Genomic DNA, 20,139 nt, shown 5'->3' on the forward strand with positions numbered 1-20,139 from the left:
GTTCGGGGCGAATAACCATGCAGTGCAAATTATGCAGTCTTTTGAAATATTGCACCACAAGCTGCAGATTACAAAACAAAGTGTTCACAGCTCAGATGCTTCTTCAACAACCACTTATTATTTATCACTAAATCATAGGCAGCTGTCATATAAACTCTATTCATCCTTTTGAGGTTGTGACAACAACCCGATTAATTCATCAGAAACCCACATGTATGAACGCATTCAGTCACATGCACTCACAGACTGCTTCATTAGGAACACCAGCTCCAGCTAATGAGATCGAAGAGAGGGGATATTCTGCCTTTACAAAGGCAGTTGCTCAGTGGTGATTGCCATTGTCGGAAAAGTATTCGTTTAACACTATGCTTATTGTTATACTTTTAGTTTGCTTTTAGAACTGCACTGCATCATACTGAGAGCTCTTAGTCTTATTTTATAAGGCAGACTTTGGATACAACGCATGTATTTGATTTTATTCAGTTGTGAAAGTGTCCCTAACCGTGTGCTTAGTGAGTGTATAATCATTATTTTTGTCATTTGTCAAGTGCTACCTCCATTATAGATGGTCTCCTCGTTTGGCGTCTCACTGAACAATCGTATTGATTCTACAGAGAGGTGATGTTAGATCACCATTGTGTTCACTGAAATGTTACTAAAACTCTCACAATCAAACCCAGCTGGTTGGATTCATGCAGAATGTGCTCAGTAAATTTCCCCGCAGCATCGTGCCACACTGTCTTAGACCAGCGCTGGACAATATCAGCACATGCACAATAACTAACTGTTGGACCTCTGAGCACTCTGCCTCCCCCTTTGGCCCTCCCTTGGGTAAATTGACTCGCAGTAGAACAAAATCTTGAGCAGCCAAGATCGTGGTATGCAGTCTATGTGAATATAATGATCGGATAAGGGTTTTCCAAAGTGTTGACCTCAAGAACCAAATTGTATTCCTCCCCGGGAGCATAATGTATTGCCATAACATTGATATGTATAAAAAGATGAGGAAGACCACGACTGACATAAAATTACAACAGACATGATACAAATGCAGCTGCACAGCGGACTTGTGGTTAGCATGTCTGCATCTACGTCTATGTCACCCACAACCCAAATGAGTTGTATTGTTGTTTAAAATGCATGGGACCTGTCGTAGAGGGTAAAGACAAGCTGAAGATGTGACATTTCTATCCTTCTTCCCACAATTAATGTGTCACTATATCGCTCCTGTCGTGATGACAAGCATTGAATGTACAGTATCTGAATGTAAACACTTACAGGAATATCGCAAAAAGACGCTCAGTTTATGGTAGAAACCTATTTCCAAGTGAAGCCCCGCAAGTGAGGATACAGATTGGCGTTTCCGTCGATCCACCTCGCGAATCTACGCTCCTTACCCAGCAAAATGGACGAGCTTCATCTTCTCATAAAGATCAGTAAAGACTTCAGACGTTCCGCCGCCATGTCCTTTACGGAGACTTGGCTTTGTGAGGCTGTACCCGATGGCGGCGTCATGCTTCCCGGCTTCCATCTTCACCGGGCAGACTGCGACATGGAATCATTGGGGAAAACAAAAGGCGGCGGGATATGCTTCTATGTATATTTTCTGAGAAAAATGGTGTACGGACGTCACGGCACTCAGCACACACTGCAGCCCGCATTTAGAGTCGCTGTTTTTGAACCGTAAGCCATTCTACTCGCCTCGTGAGTTTGCATCATTCATTCTTGCCGGTGTCTACATTCTGCCTCATTATTCTCGGGGACTTTAACAAAGCTAAACTCAACCACGAACTCCCTAAATACAAACAGCACATCGACTGTCCTCCCAGGGAAAATAACATTTTAGACCACTGCTATACTACGCTAAATAACATATACCGTGCCATACCCCGTGCAGCCCTGGGCTCGTCTGATCACTGCTTAATTCACTTAATAGCAACGAACAGGGAAGAACTTAAATGCGTGAAGCCTACAGTGAAAACAGTGAAAAAGTCGACCAATGAAGCAAAGATAGAACTTCAAAGCTGTTTAGACTCCACAGACTGGAGTGTCTTTGAAAATTCAGCTGGCAGCCTGGATGAATATACGGACACTGTCACATTCTATATTAGTTTCTGTGAAGATGTGTGTGTACCAACAAAGTAATTTTGCACATTCAATAACAACAAGCCGTGGTTCACTGCCAAACTTAAGCAACTTCGCCAAGCTAAGGAGGACGCATATCAAAGCGGGGACAGGGCCCTGTATAATCGCACTAGAAACCAGCTGACTAAAGAAATTAACATTGCAAAGAGAAACTATGCAGCAAAGTTGGAAAAACAGTTTAGCGCAAACGACTCTAAATCAGTCTGGCATGTATTACAATCGCTGACCAATTACAAGCGACGATCACCCCAAACTGAGAACAATAGTACAATGAGTTGAATACCTTCTACTGCAGATTTGAAAAGGACACGTTCACACCCCACACCAACCCAGCCGCACCACCGACCACAATCACACCTCTGACTTCTGCGTTTACCATCCACGAACAGGATGTGAGACGCATCTTCAAACAACAAATGATTAACAAAGCGGCAGGCCCAGACCATGTGTCCCCATCCTGCCTCAAAGTCTGCGTGTACCAGCTCGCTCCAGTCTTCACATATAAATTCAATAGATCTCTGGATCTGTGCGAAGTCCCATCCTGTGTCAAACGCTCCACCATTATTCCAGTCCCCAAGAAACCTACAATCTCGGGTCTAAATTACTACAGGCCTGCCACAGGAGCTGCTGAGGCAGTTCTACACAGCGGTCATCGAATCAGTCCTGTGTTCTTCCATCACGGTCTGGTTTGGTCCTGCTACAAAAAAGGACAAACTCCGACTGCAACGGACAATCAAAACTGCTGAAAAGATTGTCGGTACCCCTCTGCCCACCCTTGAGGACTTGCACGCTGCCAGAACTAAGACAAGAGTGTGCAAAATCCTCTTGGACCCTCCACATCCTGGTCACCAGCTCCTTCCCTCAGGTTGGCGCTACCGATCAATGCAAACTAGAACTAGCAGACATTCCAACAGCTTCTTGCCTCTTGTCATCAACTTCTTAAACACCTAACCTACAATTCCATTGCAACATGCTGCCATTTTTTTTGTCGAGTTTGTTGTCACATTTCTGTCGGGCCAATTATACATTACTCGTGCACTCACTGTAGTACTCTCGCCACACTGCACTATTTGCATATCTGTTGTTGACCAATATTGGCCACTCATGCCAGAGTAGCATCTGCACCACTTGCATACTGACTGATTTGCAACATTGTCCCAGATTATCGCGCTACTAGTCACTTTAAACTGCATACATTCCTTGAAGTCTCGGCACCCTTTGCACAATGGCCATTGCACCAGACTATTGCTATACTAGTCATTCAAACTGCTCTTAGTGCTAGTGGACTCTGAATCTTTTTGCACAATTGTCAAAAAATAAATAAAAATAAATTGTACCGGCATTACCAGATAACTAGCAACCCTTTATTGCTCTGTGACTGTTTTTCTCAATGTCAGTGTCTGTCAATTGACTGTCTGTTGTCGTACCAGAGCGGCTCCTACTACCGGAGACAAATTCTTAGTGTTTTTTGGAAATACTTGGCAAAATAAAGATGATTCTGATTCTGATTTAGTGAGTTCATTGTCAGTCATTAATGTTCCCCTCTTGTGGAAGGTAGATAATGTAGCACAGGCATTGGTAAAATACTATGCAACACATTAAATAGCATCAAAGACACAAATATTAATAAATCAGTTTTTTTCAGCTTATTGTGAGATAAGGTGTAGCTCAAACTACGTGTCATGAATTATTAAGCAAAAGTGTTATGAGAAATTTCTCAGATCTGTTATTATGCAATGTTTACATTTTAATGTTAAATGTAAAAGAGATTCAAATAAGTGATCTCCAAGCATTTGTTCTTACTTGACAGCGTTTACAAAAATGAAACTGACAGATTCAGTATCAGCCTAGGGCATACTTCTGCAAATAATAATTGTGTGGGTGTTTTTTTGTTCTCTTGAAAACCTCTGAGGCTGTGTAAATGTTGCTAGAATGAAATCTTCAAAGTGCCTCGATGGCTGAAATAACACAGCTACCCAGCTTTGCTTTGTTTATTTCCCATTTTCTGGTTCACATGATGGTGTTTCAGGAGTGCTTTTTTTTTTTTTATTTTTTTTTATGAGAGTCTCATTAAATCCATCTACTTTTAAATTAAGTTACTACTTATTCCGTTTGCCAAGCACAAAAACGCAGATGCCAGCGGTACTGGTTTGGTTGGACGATTGGTAAGGATGGCATGATTTAGCGATTTTCATCAAACTTTGAAGAGTTGTGCCACAAATGACAAAGACAGAGCCATACAATTTTGAAAAAAATCTGGATTGAAATGTGGGTATAGAAATGTTTGGTTTGTTTTTGGCCTCACATGGTGACCGTCCAACACCCCTTCCTTTCTCCACAAATCAGAAATGAGCCTGTTAACTAACATATATGGACAAATACAACTTTGTGACGTACAGTATATACAGACAGAGAAGCAAAATACAAATATGATGCAACACGATTTTTCTTTTTTTTACCTATGTGGTATATCCACAGAGTGCCGTTATCGTTTTATGCTTTTCTGACATATTGTGTTGGCAGGCAAAATGCCCCACCCAGTCAGGTTGTTGCATATTTGTTTGGCAAAAGAGAATATCCCATTTTCACTGTTCTCTCGAGCCATATAGCACCAATTAAGATTAATATTCACACCTTCATTCAACAGGGACAAATTCAGTCTCTTTCCGGTTTTGAAATGCGCCTTGTCGTTGTTTATTTCTTATCATTATAACCTGCTTGAGAACATCTCGACCCACATGATGATGCACACGGTGACATATCTCTCAGGATGTTTTGCCTCCCCAATGAAGTTATAGTGAAGATGAAAAGCTGAGACCACCGAAATACAAATGTGTTTTTTGTTAAAATGAAAACAAGGTGAAGTCCAACCACGTAGATGCAAGTGAGACAGATTCTTATTTTATATTCCATAACTGACCGTGGCAAATTACAATTCATCCTGTGAGGAGCAAGTCAGTTTGTATCGCCTTCCAGGATGCATCTATTCCCATGATAAACCCATCTATCTGAAGGGTTTACTTCCTGCCTCCAGCTTTCAAGAGCAACTTTGATTTGCTTCCTATGATATGATATTTCTTGCAACTCTGCCAAATGTGAGCAAGCCCAAATGTGGCAGTTCCTCATCTGCAGTGCCCCAATAGAGGCCGTAATTCCCTGCTGACTCAAACATATCATATATTTCTCTCTGTGCAGAGATGAAAATGGGCCAGCCCTGCAGGAGACGCCTTTGCTAATGCGCCCTGTTGAGGTAAAATCACAGTTTAACGTACATCAAGAATATTTCTTACTTTAAAAAAAGCCTACTTAGATGGGCACTACAAAAGGGGGCTACAGACTACTCAAAAGTTATGGGAACAGAACGGCAACTTCCTTTATTTTTGCCGTAGACTGAACACATTTGGGTTTGACATCCATTGAGGAATACCTCTCAAAAACAAAATTACTTGTCCCCACTCCCCCCAGTTATCAGGTTAGTTACACCTCTAACTGTAAATCTAGTCTAGTCTATCCATCCATCCATCCATCCATTTTCTGAGCCACTTCTCCTCATGAGGGTCGCGGGCGTGCTGGAGCCTATCCCAGCTATCATCGGGCAGGAGGCGGGGTACACCCAGAACTGGTTGCCAGCCAATCGCAGGGCACATACAAACAAACAACTATTTGCACTCACAGTCACACCAACGGGCAATTTAGAGTCTCCAATTAATGCATGTTTTTTGGATGTGGGAGGAAATTGGAGTGCCCAGAGAAAACCCACGCAGGCACGGGGAGAACATGCAAACTCCACACAGGTGGGGCCGCGGATTTAAACCGGGTCCTCAGAACTGTGAGGCTGACGCTCTAACCAGTCGTCCCCCATGCCGCCGGTCTAGTCTCGTCAGGCAAAACCTAAATCTGAAACTAAGCGTTGACATTCAACACTATTTTGTTGTTTTGAATAACGTAATAGGGACACACCTGGGTAACAAAACACAAATCCTTCACATATTGCAATACTTCTGATCACATGCAAATTAAGTGGGTTCAAACAAAAGGTGTTGTCTTCTATATTGTGTATCGTAGTCAGATATTTATTATTTTTGAAATAAAGCTAAAATGTTGAAATCATCCATTCAATGACAAATCCAAATCTTTTCCGTCTACAAGAAAAATTAAGTAATTGGCGTCACTGTCCCAATACAACAGACAGACATAACTTTTGTCCAACCACCTTACAAACTTTACTTGTGTCTAGGAGGCTTGTTGTGTTGCTCTTCATGACAACGTTTCAATTATTTTTCTTGTTTGTTTCCACAACACAAATCTCCTACTTTCCACTGCCACTGACCTGTACATGTATTGTTAGGCTGCAGTGTCTTGGTCCGGAGAGACAGCACGGAGAGCTTATGGGGCCTAACATTCCCGCGAGGTGGCCATGAAATATGGACTGCAGCACAGAATTGTTGCGAAGCACTGTTTCCATTTTCTAGAGGAGAGCGAAGGCTACAGGATCAATATGCTTCTTCATGTTGAAAGCCTGCTACTGGCTTTAACTCACACATGTAGGGTTGTCAATACAACAGTTAGTAGGATGTAATCACTGCAGCAATTATAATATATTTCCTTCTTACTAATTCTGATGAGTATTTAGCACATCCGCCTCATAATTCTGAGGTTGGACGTTTCAATCCACCCTCAGACCTTCCTGTGTGGGTGCTCTGACTTCCTCCCACGTTCCCAAAACGTTTTTTAGGTTTGTTTGAAGACTCTAAATTGTCCGTAGGTGTGAATGTGAGTATGAATTGTTGCTTGTCTATGCATGGCCTGCGATTGACTGGTGCCCAGTTCAAGGTGTACCCCACCTCTTGCTCAAAGTCAGCTGGGAAAGGCTCTAAGCGCACCCATGACCCTCGTGAGGATAAGCAGTATAGAAAACGGATGGGTAATTTAATAGTCTGATTCCTCCACTAAGAAAGTTATGTGTGTTACCATTTGTTTGTTACTGTGCAGCTTCCTGACCCCACATATAAATTTGTATGAGTGATTTGGAATAGAAAAACACAATTGCTTATAATTAGCAAAACTACCCAGATAGAAATGACATTTTCTTTCTTGGTTGGTCAGAAACTGTTGTGTCAAACCATGTAGATCTGATGCAGATCAGGCAATTGGCAGAATTTCTAATGCAATCTGGAGACTTATATTAAATGTGTTCTGAAGCTTACACCGCTAGCTGTCCTAGATCTTAGCTCTTCGTTCACTGATTTCATAAGTGGCAAGTGTTGACGTTTTGTCAGTATCTGAATTAAGAATGGCCATTTGACTCAATTTCCTTGATAAACTATGGGATTGCCCTGATGATATGAATTGTCATTTTGTATACTAGTACAAAAGTAGAAGCACCCTTTTGAGCTAATACAGCCATGAGTCTTTTTGGGAATGATGAAACAAGTTTTTCACACCTGGATTTGGGGATCGTCTGCCATTCCTCATTGCAGATCCTCTCCAGTTCGGTCATTTTGGATGTTGATCATTGGTGGGCAGCCATTTTCAGCTCTTTCCAGAGATGCTCAATTGGGTTTAAGTTAGGGCTCTGGCTGGGCCATTCAAAAACAGTCATGGAGTTGTTCTGAAGCCACTCCTTCGGTATTTTAGCTGTGTGCTTAGGGTCATTGTATTTTTCTAAGGTGAACCTTCGGCCCAGTCTGAGGTCCTGAGCACTCTGGAGAAGGTTTTCATCCAGGATATCCCTGTACTTGGCCACTTTCATCTTTCCTTCGATTGCAACCAGTCGTCCTGTCCCTGCAGCTGAAAAACACCCCCACAGCATGATGCTGCCACCACCATGTGTCACTGTTGGGACTGTATTGGACAGGTGATGAGCAGTGCCTGGTTTTCTCCACACATGCCACTTAGAATTAAGGCCAACAATTTCTATCTTGGTCACATCAGACCAGAGAATCTTATTTCTCCCCATCCTGGAGTCCTACAGGTGTTTTTTTAGAAAACTCCATGCGGGCTTCCATGTGTCATGCACTGAGGAGAGGCATCCGTCGGGCCACTCTGCCATAAAGCCTCGACTGGTGGTGGGCTGCAGTGATGGTTGACTTTCTAGAACTTTCTCCCATCTCCCGACTGCATCTCTGGAGCTCAGCCACAGTGATCTTTGGATTCTTCTTTACCTCTCTCAATAAGGCTCTTCTCCCCCGATTGCTCAGTTTGGCCGGACGGCCAGCTCTAGGAAGGGTTCTGATCGTCCCAAATGTCTTCCATTTCAGGATTATGGAGGCCACTGTGCTCTTAGGAGCAGACATTTTTTTATAGCCTTGGCCACATCTGTGTCTTGCCACAATTCTGTCTCTGAGCTCTTCAGGCAGTTCCTTTGACCTCATGATTCTCATTTGCTCTGACATGCACTGTGAGCTGTAAGGTCTTATATAGACAGGTGTGTGGCTTTCCTAATCAAGTCCAATCAGTATAATCAAACAAAACTGGATTCCAATGAAAGTGTGGAACCATTTTAAGGATTATCAGAAGAAATGGACAGCACCCGAGTTAAATATGAGTGTCACAGCAAAGGGTCTGAATACTTATGGCTGGGTGATATTTCAGTTTTTCTTTTTTAATAAATCAGCAAAAAATTCAACAATTAAGTTTTTTTTCTGTCAATATGGGGTGCTGTGTGTACATTAATGAGGAAACAATTAACTTAAATGATTTTAACAAATGGCTGCAATATCACAAAGAGTGAAAAATTCAAGGGGGTCTGAAAACTTTCCATACCCACTGTATTATATCAAAAAGGTCGCGGCGTGCTGGAGCCTATCTCAGCTATCTTCGGGCGAGAGGCGGGGTACATCCTGAACTGGTCGCCAACCAATCGCAGGGCACATTTAAACAAACAACCAGTTGCACACACATCCACACCTATGGGCAATTTAGAATCTTCAATTAACCTACCATGCATCTCTTTGGAATTTGGGAGAAAACCGGAGTACCCAGTACTCTGTATGAGAGCATTTCTCTTGCTTCAAGTACTTGAAAATCTTAAGGTATTATAATTTGTAAGTGAGATTTCATGACTGGTTATGAGTACATTTAGCTTAAAATAAGAAATACCACAATTATAACGGTATAAGTAATAAATTAAGTACACTAGTTTTAAGACTATGTTTACTTGTTTTAAGAAATCTTGCCTAGTGAATTTTTCTTTTCTATTGTCAGATAATTTTGCATTATAATACATTCCATGTTTCAATACTATTTTTTATTTGTTTGTTTTTAAGTCGGTGGACGACTGGTTAGAGCGTCTGCCTCACAGTTCTGAGGACCCGGGTTCAATCCCCGGCCCCACCTGTGTGGAGTTTGCATGTTCTCCCCGTGCCTGCGTGGGTTTTCTCCCACATCCCAAAAACATGCATTGATTGGAGATTCTAAATTGCCCGTAGGTGTGAATGTGAGTGCGAATGGTTGTTTGTTTGTATGTGCCTTGCGATTGGCTGGCAACCAGTTCAGGGTGTACCCCGCCTCCTGCCCGAATATAGCTGGGATAGGCTCCAGTGCTCCTGCGACCCTTGTGAGGATAAGCGGTTCAGAAAATGGATGGATGTTTTTAAATCCCAGTTTTTGCAGTGCACCTGTGCTAGCCCAGCAGAGCACTCCATTTTGCTACAATTACTTGAAGATGCAATTAACCAGCGATCAATTCCACACAATCAATCGATTAATACATTATTATGCGCTTCCCTACTCTGAATAAACTTGATTGATTTAGAAGTGTTTTTATTGTGACATGCTTTGCACAAGATTCTCAGCAATAATTATGATGAATCATTTTACATTCTCCTTTTGTCCTTTGTCCTAGGATGTTGTGTGCCTGAGAAGGCAGACCGTGCCACCTAGGCTCTGTGCCGAATTGACACTTAGAGAATTGACTGGAGCCGTGCTGGATGGAGGCCAAGACACTGGATGGCGAAGACGAGGAATCACACAGTCTCGTGGATCACTTGTGATGTTTGTTGTCTTTCTGTCACGCGTTGAACGATGGCAAAAAGAATCCGGATAGACAGTCAAGGCTAAAGAAACACTGCATGCAAAAATTGCTTTCTTGTTTTGAGATATTGTGGGCCTTCAGTCGACACTAAGCTATTATTTCTTCTTCTTCTTGTATAGGGATACATACTGTATGCATTAGCTGGTAGACACTAACCATCATGGCCAAGTGTCACAACAAAGCCTCCTGGTTATTGTTTTTAGTTCATTTGGTGCTAACAGGAAGCGCATTGGAATATGAAGGCATTCCGGGTCAGTGGACACGCTACGGACAATGGGACGCCAAGACGACTGCAGAACTCAGCTTCATCCTGAAGACGAACATCAGCAAAGCGCTGGTGCTCTACCTCGACGATGGTGGCGACTGTGACTTCCTGGAGCTCCTCATAGCTGACGGGAGAGTCCAGTTGCGCTTCGCCATCCACTGTGCTGAGCCAGCCTCCCTGCACACGGAGACGCGTATCGACGACCTGCGCTGGCACCGAGTTCTCCTGTCGAGGAACTACCGAGAGACCAAGCTGCTGGTGGACAACGAAGAGAAGGCGGCCGAGGTCAAGTCTAAGAGGAAAGAGATGGTCGTGGCCAGTGACCTCTACGTAGGCGGCATCTCGCCCGACGTGCGCCTCTCCGCCCTGACGTCCAGCACCGTCAAGTACGAGCCGCCGTTCGAGGGCCTCATCGCCAATCTGAAAGTGGGGGAAGCTCTGCCCGTGCTCTTGGACGGTCAATCCGTCCACAGCGACATGGACTACATCTGTGATGCGCACTCGCCCTGCTATAATGGAGGCCTGTGCTCCGTCAGCCAGGGGGAGGTCCTGTGCGACTGCATCAACACCAGTTTCGTGGGAAGCTACTGCCACGAAGGTGAGGCAATTCACACGTTTGTGATCACCGCAAAACATTATTTTGCGCCTCGGTCAATAATCAACAAAGCCCAACGAAACTGATTGAAGTTAAATATATGAGAGCGGTTGGAGTACCATCAGTTATCTTTGCAGAATAATGTGCCAGCAGCTTGATGTCATTTGTTTATGGTGAAACTAGTACAAAACACCAGGGAGGAAATTATCTGAAAGCCTAATTTAACTTTTAACTATACTACTGAAAACGTCCAAAAGAAGTAAAGCTTATCTTTACTTGTAAAGTTTCTGTTTTTAATATATAGTATTTAGCGATAGAGGATCCCAACAGGCGTTACTTTGGACGAAATGCCCTTTTCTAATCCCCTCAATAGAATACTGAGAAATTAATTTATTATTATTATTTTGTTGTAGCCATTTTTAAAAAATATTTATTACCTGGTATATAGCAATGACATGCATCACATATAATATAATGGTGTCAATACAATATAATGTGATATTTAAGTAGAAATATATTACTTTGTCTTCCTCCCGTGGCTGGGAGAAACTTTCTCCACTGTCGTTTTTATGTTTGTAACAGCTCCTCTCCTAAATTTCCCACATAATTTCTTATTATCATGCAATTTAAATGCTTTTTTTTGAGGGGGGGGGGGGTGTGTAAATGTGCTGTTTTGCTTTTTCCTCAAAATACAATTCCCTGAAAGCTTAACTTGAAAACTGTAAAGTTATTATTATTATTATTTATAGTTTAATGAGCTTTAATTTATTTTTTAAAGTACACATACATAGTTTTTAACAGTGTTATTTGAATATTGCTCCATCGATGGCTTAATATGTTGCAAATATACAGTGTAACAAAGCCTCCTGTGGTTGAAACAAAATGATGAAGTATTTAGGCTTATCGTAATGATCCAATTTTGTAGGAAAGATTTTTGTATAATAATCCCCAATACTGTATGATACACTAACTTGTCAAATATAATACTGTACATGGAGGATCCTAACAGGGAGTACAATTGGCTTAATGACTATTTGTAATATTCACGCAAAAAATATGAAATATAAACATTATAGGTACTTGCTTCTTCCAGTTATGACATTTTATTTGTTCCACTGTCACTAATTTAATACAGCAAACACACTGTTCCAACAGACAAGTAAACAGTCCAACAGACAAGTAAACAGTCCAACTTTGACATGTATTTGTGTTTGAAATAATAACCAAACAAAAAAGCTTAAGCAGCTGTTTTAGTTTCAACTTGAAGCCACTTGGTATTTGCTCTCCTACTGCCAACAAAATAAACATGTCTGTTTTTCTCCCTATTACAGCAGGTGTCCAGAAAGAAGTAGAAGGTAAGCCACTTTATTTTATAATGAGCGTAATGGTAACCATGTGTACTCTTTGCAAAGGCTTTTACTGTAGCCTCAGTGTGATTGCTGCCATCAGGTTGTTATTGTCAGTTTGGACTGCAGTTCTGACATCCAACACATTAGACTTTGATGACATACTGTATATTGTACATATAGTAGGACGTTCTTCATGTACTGATTGTACAAGTACATTTATTCACAGCAATCAAATTGCTAGGTCTGTCAAGTCTCTGGGCCTCGTAACAATGTAGAGTTTTGCATAATCCGTCACAGAAAATGTTTGCCCTTGTATGCGTTGCCTTTTTCCACTTCTTAGTGACTATTTGTTTGCTAGACTTAAATGACATTTAAGCTCCCACTTGACACGTGGAATCAAACATGACTGCAAAAATACACTGAATGATTTCTGGGGACATTCATCAATTTGTTCTGTTATTTTTGCACAGGGAGACTTCCCAGATATTTTGTTTTCTCTAAAAGGAAGCCACTGTGTCATTATTGGCTCATTATCCTGCAACATTTTAACGATACAGAGCAACTGTACAGGCCAGTTTTCTAAATATGATGAACACATAAAATGTTAAATATAAAGTGTGAGAAGGAGATTTATTTGGTCGCTTGTGAAACTTATACATCACATCAGCAAAGTGGCCGTCGTGGTGAAGTGGCAGCCAACACACTCTGGGGAGGTGCACTGAACCACGGCACGTTATCAATCACTGTAATGCAGCAAACTATGCACACCTGCTCGCCAAAATCCACTATATTACTATAAAACATATTCATGTATAGTTTGTTAATATGGATGCAATTCGCATAGAATGTCTATGACAACGCAAATGATTGTCATAAATTTATAAGTGCGAGTGTGCATATTTCAGCCTTTACAAATACTGTAAGCTATAATCGTCACATACTCGCACAAAGGTGGCATGTGTTTGCTCTTACAGGAAAAATGCAGCCATTATTAGATGACATACTGCAAAGAGAGCGGATCAGAATGTTTATTGGATTAAAACTTGACATGGAGACAATCCCCTGTGCAGAAAGCATGAAAACAACAATGACAACAAAATAACACTGAGCCGATGCCTTGTTATTGCCCCCATGCAACCCAGTGTGTGATGCAGCAGCAAGTCTGTTATTCTCCCACCAACAAACACACGCACACACACGCACACACACACACACACACACACACACACACACACGCCGTAGACAGCAAAGATGGCCGCCCATATGCTTTATTCGATCTTGACTGCGGGTTTGAAGTGCTGTAGGAATAATCCCCATTTGACAGCGGAAACGCTTAGAGGGAACGAAACAGTTTGGCACAGCAGGTGGCTCTTCCCAGTTGTTCATCTACAGTATGCAGCATGTGGCATCCCGTTGATCTGTGTGGACAAAGGCCACGCCGGGGCACGCTCTAATGCCAAAAGCATCCTCTGATGTTTTGAGAGCGGAAAAGCAGGTCTGCGAACGAGAGATAAGCGCAGCTACCTCACATCGCACAAGCGGACCGCAGAGGATTCTGTCAAACGTCACGGGACAACTGTACACAAACACACAAAGTCCGACTGAAAACGTATTGTCAATGCTTTGTCTGGGTTTTTATGTTTGTTCGCTTTGTTTACTTTCAGAATTGTATGCACAAGCGCACAGTAATTGCACTCTAGGAACGGCAAGGAATGACAAAGCATCCATAGGCATCCGTCGAAAAAGGACACAGCTGGTCCGAGTGGGCTCAGATCTTCCGCTAGCAATGACCTTGGTCTCATCCCTCATTATAAGACGCTCTATAATACTGTACTTTTCATGGAAAACAAATTTGGCAAATCCTAATCCTAATGCAATGGCTCTTTCTTCCAAGTTGCTCACTAATTATGTCGCAACAATGACCAAATGTTTTTTTTTTTTTTTTTTCTTTTCGAAATAAGGATCATATAGTATAGTTTTGAACAACATTTTCAGCAAATCTTAAAGAATTTAAATTGTTGCAATCCAAGTGAGATTGGGAAAACTCTTTGGGTTTAACACTTCCTTCCCTAAATAGAACATCCAGCTAGCTGTAATATTGGTTGTGAAAATGAAAAAAACACACATATTGGCTGAGAACTCTCTTGGAAGGTTGTGTTCACCAATACAGAAAGAGATATAAGCTTTATAACCACTAGTCACAATAGTATAACTCCTTGCACAACCTAGTTATAGCCAACACAAGTAGGTATCAAGTGTGCATTTAGACAGATAGCAATGCTCAATTTTGACTGACACAATCAGAAAGATAATAACTGAGCTACATTTCTATGATTGTGGTTATAGTTTACAGTGGAGTGGAATTGCACTGCGTCATACGAAATGTTTCTAATATTTTGGTTACCACATTTGCCAGTGTCAATCAAAATGTAACATTATCTTTCCAAAGGCAGAGTATTTGATACACAACAGTATTGGATCTCATTATATGTAAGTCTTCATTAGACAGTGAAGTGTTTGTTGCAAGCTGAATCAAAAAGCATAAAATGCCAACAAATAAATAAATCACAGATTATTCCATGGCCTGCTGTTTTAGTTTCCTCTCCACGTTTAAAAATAGCAAACTAAATAGTACAGGAAGAGAGTGAAAGGCGGTTTATGTTCGTATATGCTCCTGGGACTCTATCTCTGCATTGCCACGCTGAGATTTGGCTGTAAGGCTCAGCCAAGTAGGGTAAGGATATTCAATGTGGTGACTCCCTGGATGTGATATTTTACTTTAGCAGGCACGACATATCTCATCCACTTTCCCTCCAATGCTGCTAGTAGTCCAAGATTAGCGTGGCTGGTCCGGGCATCACATTCTGCCTGTGATGGTTTGACCTGCATGGGTCGCACAGTTAGCTGTACGTTGTTATGACATGCAAGATGGCAACATAGGAATTTAAAGAGAAATTGTGCAAAAAGTTATGCTTAGTGTTATATTTGAACTGGACTGACATCTGCAGCAACAATGTCAATAAAAATGCTGTTGATTTTTTTTGTTTTTTAAGGGCATAATTGAAATGATAATGAAGAGTTATTTCACTGCAATAGATGTAATAATCCATCCATTTTCTACACCGCTTATCTTCGCTAGGGTCACATGCATGCTGGAGCTTATCCCAAGTAACTGCGGGCAGGAGGTCGTGTACACCCTGAACTGGTTGCCAACCATTCGCAGGGCACATATAAACAAACAACCCATAACACTCACATTCATACCTATGGGCAATTTAGAGTCTTCAATTAACCTAGCATGCATGTTTTTGGGATGTGGGAGGAAACCGGAGTACCCGGAGAAAACCCACGCAGGCACGGGGAGAGCATGTAAACTCCACACAGGGGGGGCCGGGATTTGAACCCCGGTCTTCAGAACTGTGAGGCAGATGTGCTAACCAGTTTTCACCGTGCCGCCAATTTATTTAATAACGAAATGTATAAATTGTGCAGGTAAGATTTTAAACTAAAATTTTTTCCAATTGAAGAAATAGTTCCTTTATTAGTCCCAAGATGGGTAAATAGAAATGGGCTTTCACTTGTATAGCGCTTTTCTACCGAAGGTACTCAAAGCGCTTTAACAGTGTCTCCTCATTCACCTACTGATGATGCAGCATCAGGAGTAACTGGGGATTCGGTATCTTGCTCAAGGATACTTGGACATGGTCACAGAGGCCGAGGATCGAACCCACAACCTTTGGTTTGAGAGATGACCACGCTACCAACTGAGCAATGGGAAAATTCAATTCAAGCAAATCTAGTAAATCATGCCTTTCGTGTCTCTTTTTGTGATGAAAACAAATTCTATTCAAAATTAGGCAGCACGGTAGGGTGAAGGTTGGTACAGTATGTCTGCCTCACAGTTCTTGTGTGGCGTTTGTTTTTTCTGCGTTTCCTCCCATATTCGGAAAAATTGCATCTTAGTTAGGTACATTGAAGACTACTAATTTTCCTAAGGTGTGAATGTATGGTTAGTTGTCTTTTTGTGCCCTTCGATTCGCTGGCAACCAGTCCAGGGTGTACCCTGCCTCTCCCCCAAATGTCCGCTGGGAAACGCTGCAGCTCAACCGCGACCGTAATGAGGACGAGTGCTCTTGAAGAGGGATTGTTTTCACATTTCACATTTTCCTCTTGACCCCGTTGTCCTTATGAATGATATACACAATAAAATGACATTTAAAAAAAAAAAAGGAAAAAAATGGTGGGGGAAAGGAGATTAGTTGAGTTTCGTCTCATGCCACATTTTTTTCCTTTTAATTCAGGTTAATTTAAATTTAGCTTAAATTCTTGAGGGTCTGACAGTCCAGTATATTTGTCAACAAGACAATATATTTTGCCATATCTGCATACCAGCTAAGTCATACTATTTTCATAAAATGTTTTGACAAAAAAAAAAGAAACAACAGGCTTTTTCAAACCACCTCAAATATATGTCTCCCTTTTTACTAACTACAGTGAATTACTGTTTGTACAAAACCCTCCTAGAACAGACTCCAGAGAGGATGGCTGCCTCGCAGTCGTGATGTATTTCTGCTCCTCATTGAAAGGTGTTTTGCAGCTTGGTGCGGCTGGGTGTGTCTTTGTCTCTGCCTTGCCAACAGTTGTGATGAGTGAGCGCCTAACGGAGCACACACACATATACGCACGCGCACACACACACACAGATACACCCATGCAACCCCCCCAGCCCATCCCACCCGGTAGCTAAAGGATGACAGACATCTTAAGGTGGTGATGTTTCTTGCTTTCCTGTCCAGTTCAATCGCAACACAACTGGTGAGAATGAGATAGCCTGAGGGGTGAGGAGAGAAGGAAGAGATGGTCGTGTTTGTATTTTGAGGACGACGTATTGGTTTGTTGTCGGGCGACAAACAGCCCCACTCAGAGTGCATAGAGCTGCACTTTGCAGGGTTTGTTCTAACAAAATATCATCAGGTGCGTGGTGTGTGTTTGTGTGTGTGGTGCATACCTGCTCCCTTGGGTGACGATGTTCTTAACACAGCAAGATATACTCTGACCTCCATCTTTATAAGGGTCCCCAGGGACTGAAATGGACCTCTAAGCGCGTTTCCTAAAGTGGTGCTTTTCCGTTCAGTTTGCCACACATGGTGAAGTTACCACTGATCGGACTTGTGTGTCTGCTACTGTATATGATGATAAATACGTAAATAAAGTGACAGCGTTGCAACACGATACAGTGTAACCCGCCAGTGGATTCAACACAGAAGAATGTCATATGAAACAAAAGGCAAATTAATGCCAGCTTGCGTTATTACCTCAAGAAAAGTGTGTCTAAAGCTGTCATGAAAACATACATTTTTTTGGTACTCTTCACAACTTTTGATTGTATGCATAATGCAATAAATATGTATCTTTAGAGTATACTGAAACAAACCATTTTTCGTATACAGTACCACTGCTGACTGAAATGTGGTAGGTTACAGATAATGCAAAATATGAACTGACTCAAATCCATTTAACTGCTGCAATACCCCATTTGGCACGCTCTTGAACGCATATATAGGCGACACTTTTAGGTCCTGTATTAACCCAGGCAGTAATGTGATGCGGTATGGGTACCCTTCAAAGCAAAATATATAGCTTATCAAGCAAACCTCTTTGGATACCGTAATAATGCATTTAGCAAAGCAAATGTGCCAAAAGTGGTACAGAACAAAGCAATTATTTGGAGACCCACTTTGTATGCAAAAGATTGTTTGTCAAATTTATACTGATAATGTGTTTGGTACTCAAAAGAAAGGGTGTCTAATGTCTCTAATAGCTTTAACAGAAAAGCAGTTTTTAATCTATCAAACTGACGCACCTAATTTGAGTACTGAAATAATGCATTTGGTGCCAAATAAAAACAGTGTGCCAAACAAGTGATACAGAACAAGATCTCCTGTGGGGAGTTTGCTTGTGTGGGTTTCCTCTGGATACTCCAGTTTCCTCCCACATTCCAAAAACATGCACATTAGGTTAACTGAAGACTCTAAACAGACCATGGGTGTGGATGTGAGTGCGAATGGTTGTCTATTTGTGCCCAGCTGGCAACCAGAGTGTACGATAGCTTTCGCTCAAAGTCATCTAAGAAAGGTTCCACCTCATCCGCGACTCTAATGAGGCTAAGCGGTATAGAAAATAGATGGGTCGATGGTATCAAACTGGAATACTAGTATGGTTAAAATTACTTAAGTAATATCCAGGAGACCTGGTTAATCTTAAATATGATTTGATATCCTTGCATGGAATGACAACCATACATCAAAAGCAGCATACACAGTGGTTGAACTTGTTTCAACTTCTGTATTATACCTGTGTAAATCACACCCTATTATCTTCACTTAACATGGTCTATGCTCTATCTGACTATCATTGTTTTCTCTTAACCAAGGAAAATGGTCTAATCTGACTTTGTATGATTTAATCATACAGGACCTATCAACCACAAACATATGCAAATCTCTATTCAGTCATTAGTCAGTATTAAGCAAGTCACATATGTGAGACCTATGTAAGAATGCACATGAATTAATCTACGATTGTATTCCATCAATTACGACTTTAGGTACTGTAATACCACATTTGGTCCACTAATATGCTGATATAATATTATAACTAATATATTGCGTTCAAGAGCGTGCCAAATTGGGTATTGCAGTAATTAAATAGATTTGAGTCAGTTCTATAGCTTAGTCATATTTTGCATTATCTGTAACCTGACACATTTCAGTCAGCAGTGGTACTGTATACCAATGCCAAAACGTGGTACAGTAAAGATCGGATATATTGTTATTTTTCACAGCTTTTGTGAATGTGAAATATTGCTTATATTATCAAACTGAAATTTATTTTTTTTAACCATAATACAGCACTGAGTCCACTAACAAAGATTGGCCAAAAAGTGGTACAGAATGAACATTGGTTTCTGACTTCCTTTGGTACCGTAATGCTGCATTTAGGACCTTAATACAGTGATTCCCAACCACGGCGCCATAGCACACAAGTGTGGCGTGAGAGCTCATTAGGGATCCAATTTCACTTCATTTGTCCGAAAATTATTATTTTATCCATTACAAATACACCTTTGATCATGTATCTATGCCAGCGACGTATAGTGACAGGCAGAACAATTAAATGTCCATCCATTAAATGTTCAATGGTATAATAAACCTGTGTATCCACATGTTGCTATTAATAAAACAGAACAAGTTATGGTTTCCCATTAGTAGATCAACATTGTGTTCAATTAAACAGGCCAAGATTGCACACTATGTCCATTTGTGAGTAAATTGAGACAAAATCATCATTATTTCAGTATTCATACCTTTTGTGACATTTTTGTGCTGTGAGATTTTTGTCATGTACACTGAATGAGTACACTGGCTCAAAAATGTCTGGCAAACACTGCATTCACAAAACGATGCGACACTTGACAACTTTTGACAATGACGATGCGGATGTATCGCGTCCGGTATCGAACTGAATTGAACTGTAATTGTTGATGCCAGTGGGTCTTATGAGTGACAAAGGAGCTTCTGAGCCTGATAGGAGTGTTCAAAGAGTGCCAATGCAATGAGCAGAGCTGTTTGTGTTGGCTGGCTCAGTGGGGCTCATGTGCTGAGCAGAAGTGTTGTGTTTTGTCATCCCCGTCTCCTTTTTGGCACGAAAGGCGGGTGAAGTATGCCACATATACTCCCTGCCAGGCTGC

The 20,139-nt window shown here is 41.4% G+C and overlaps 1 protein-coding gene across 9 annotated transcripts in view; it reads left to right on the forward strand.

Moving 5' to 3' along the window:
• Positions 1–20,139, forward strand: part of LOC133416460 (neurexin-2-beta-like) — a 196,748-nt gene that overhangs the window by 26,679 nt on the left and 149,930 nt on the right. For 8 of the 9 annotated variants that reach the window (XM_061703372.1, XM_061703379.1, XM_061703375.1 and 5 more), the window contains exons 2-3: positions 9,992–11,043; positions 12,372–12,395. In XM_061703372.1, the coding sequence (XP_061559356.1) occupies positions 10,341–11,043; positions 12,372–12,395 (727 nt within the window). In that variant the 5' untranslated portion in view covers positions 9,992–10,340. Of the gene's footprint in view, positions 1–5,340; positions 5,396–9,991; positions 11,044–12,371; positions 12,396–20,139 lie in introns of all 9 variants that reach the window. The other variant, XM_061703373.1, reaches the window with a different exon arrangement.

Source organism: Phycodurus eques, chromosome 17, assembly GCF_024500275.1.
Source record: "Phycodurus eques isolate BA_2022a chromosome 17, UOR_Pequ_1.1, whole genome shotgun sequence".
Lineage (NCBI taxonomy): Eukaryota > Metazoa > Chordata > Actinopteri > Syngnathiformes > Syngnathidae > Phycodurus > Phycodurus eques.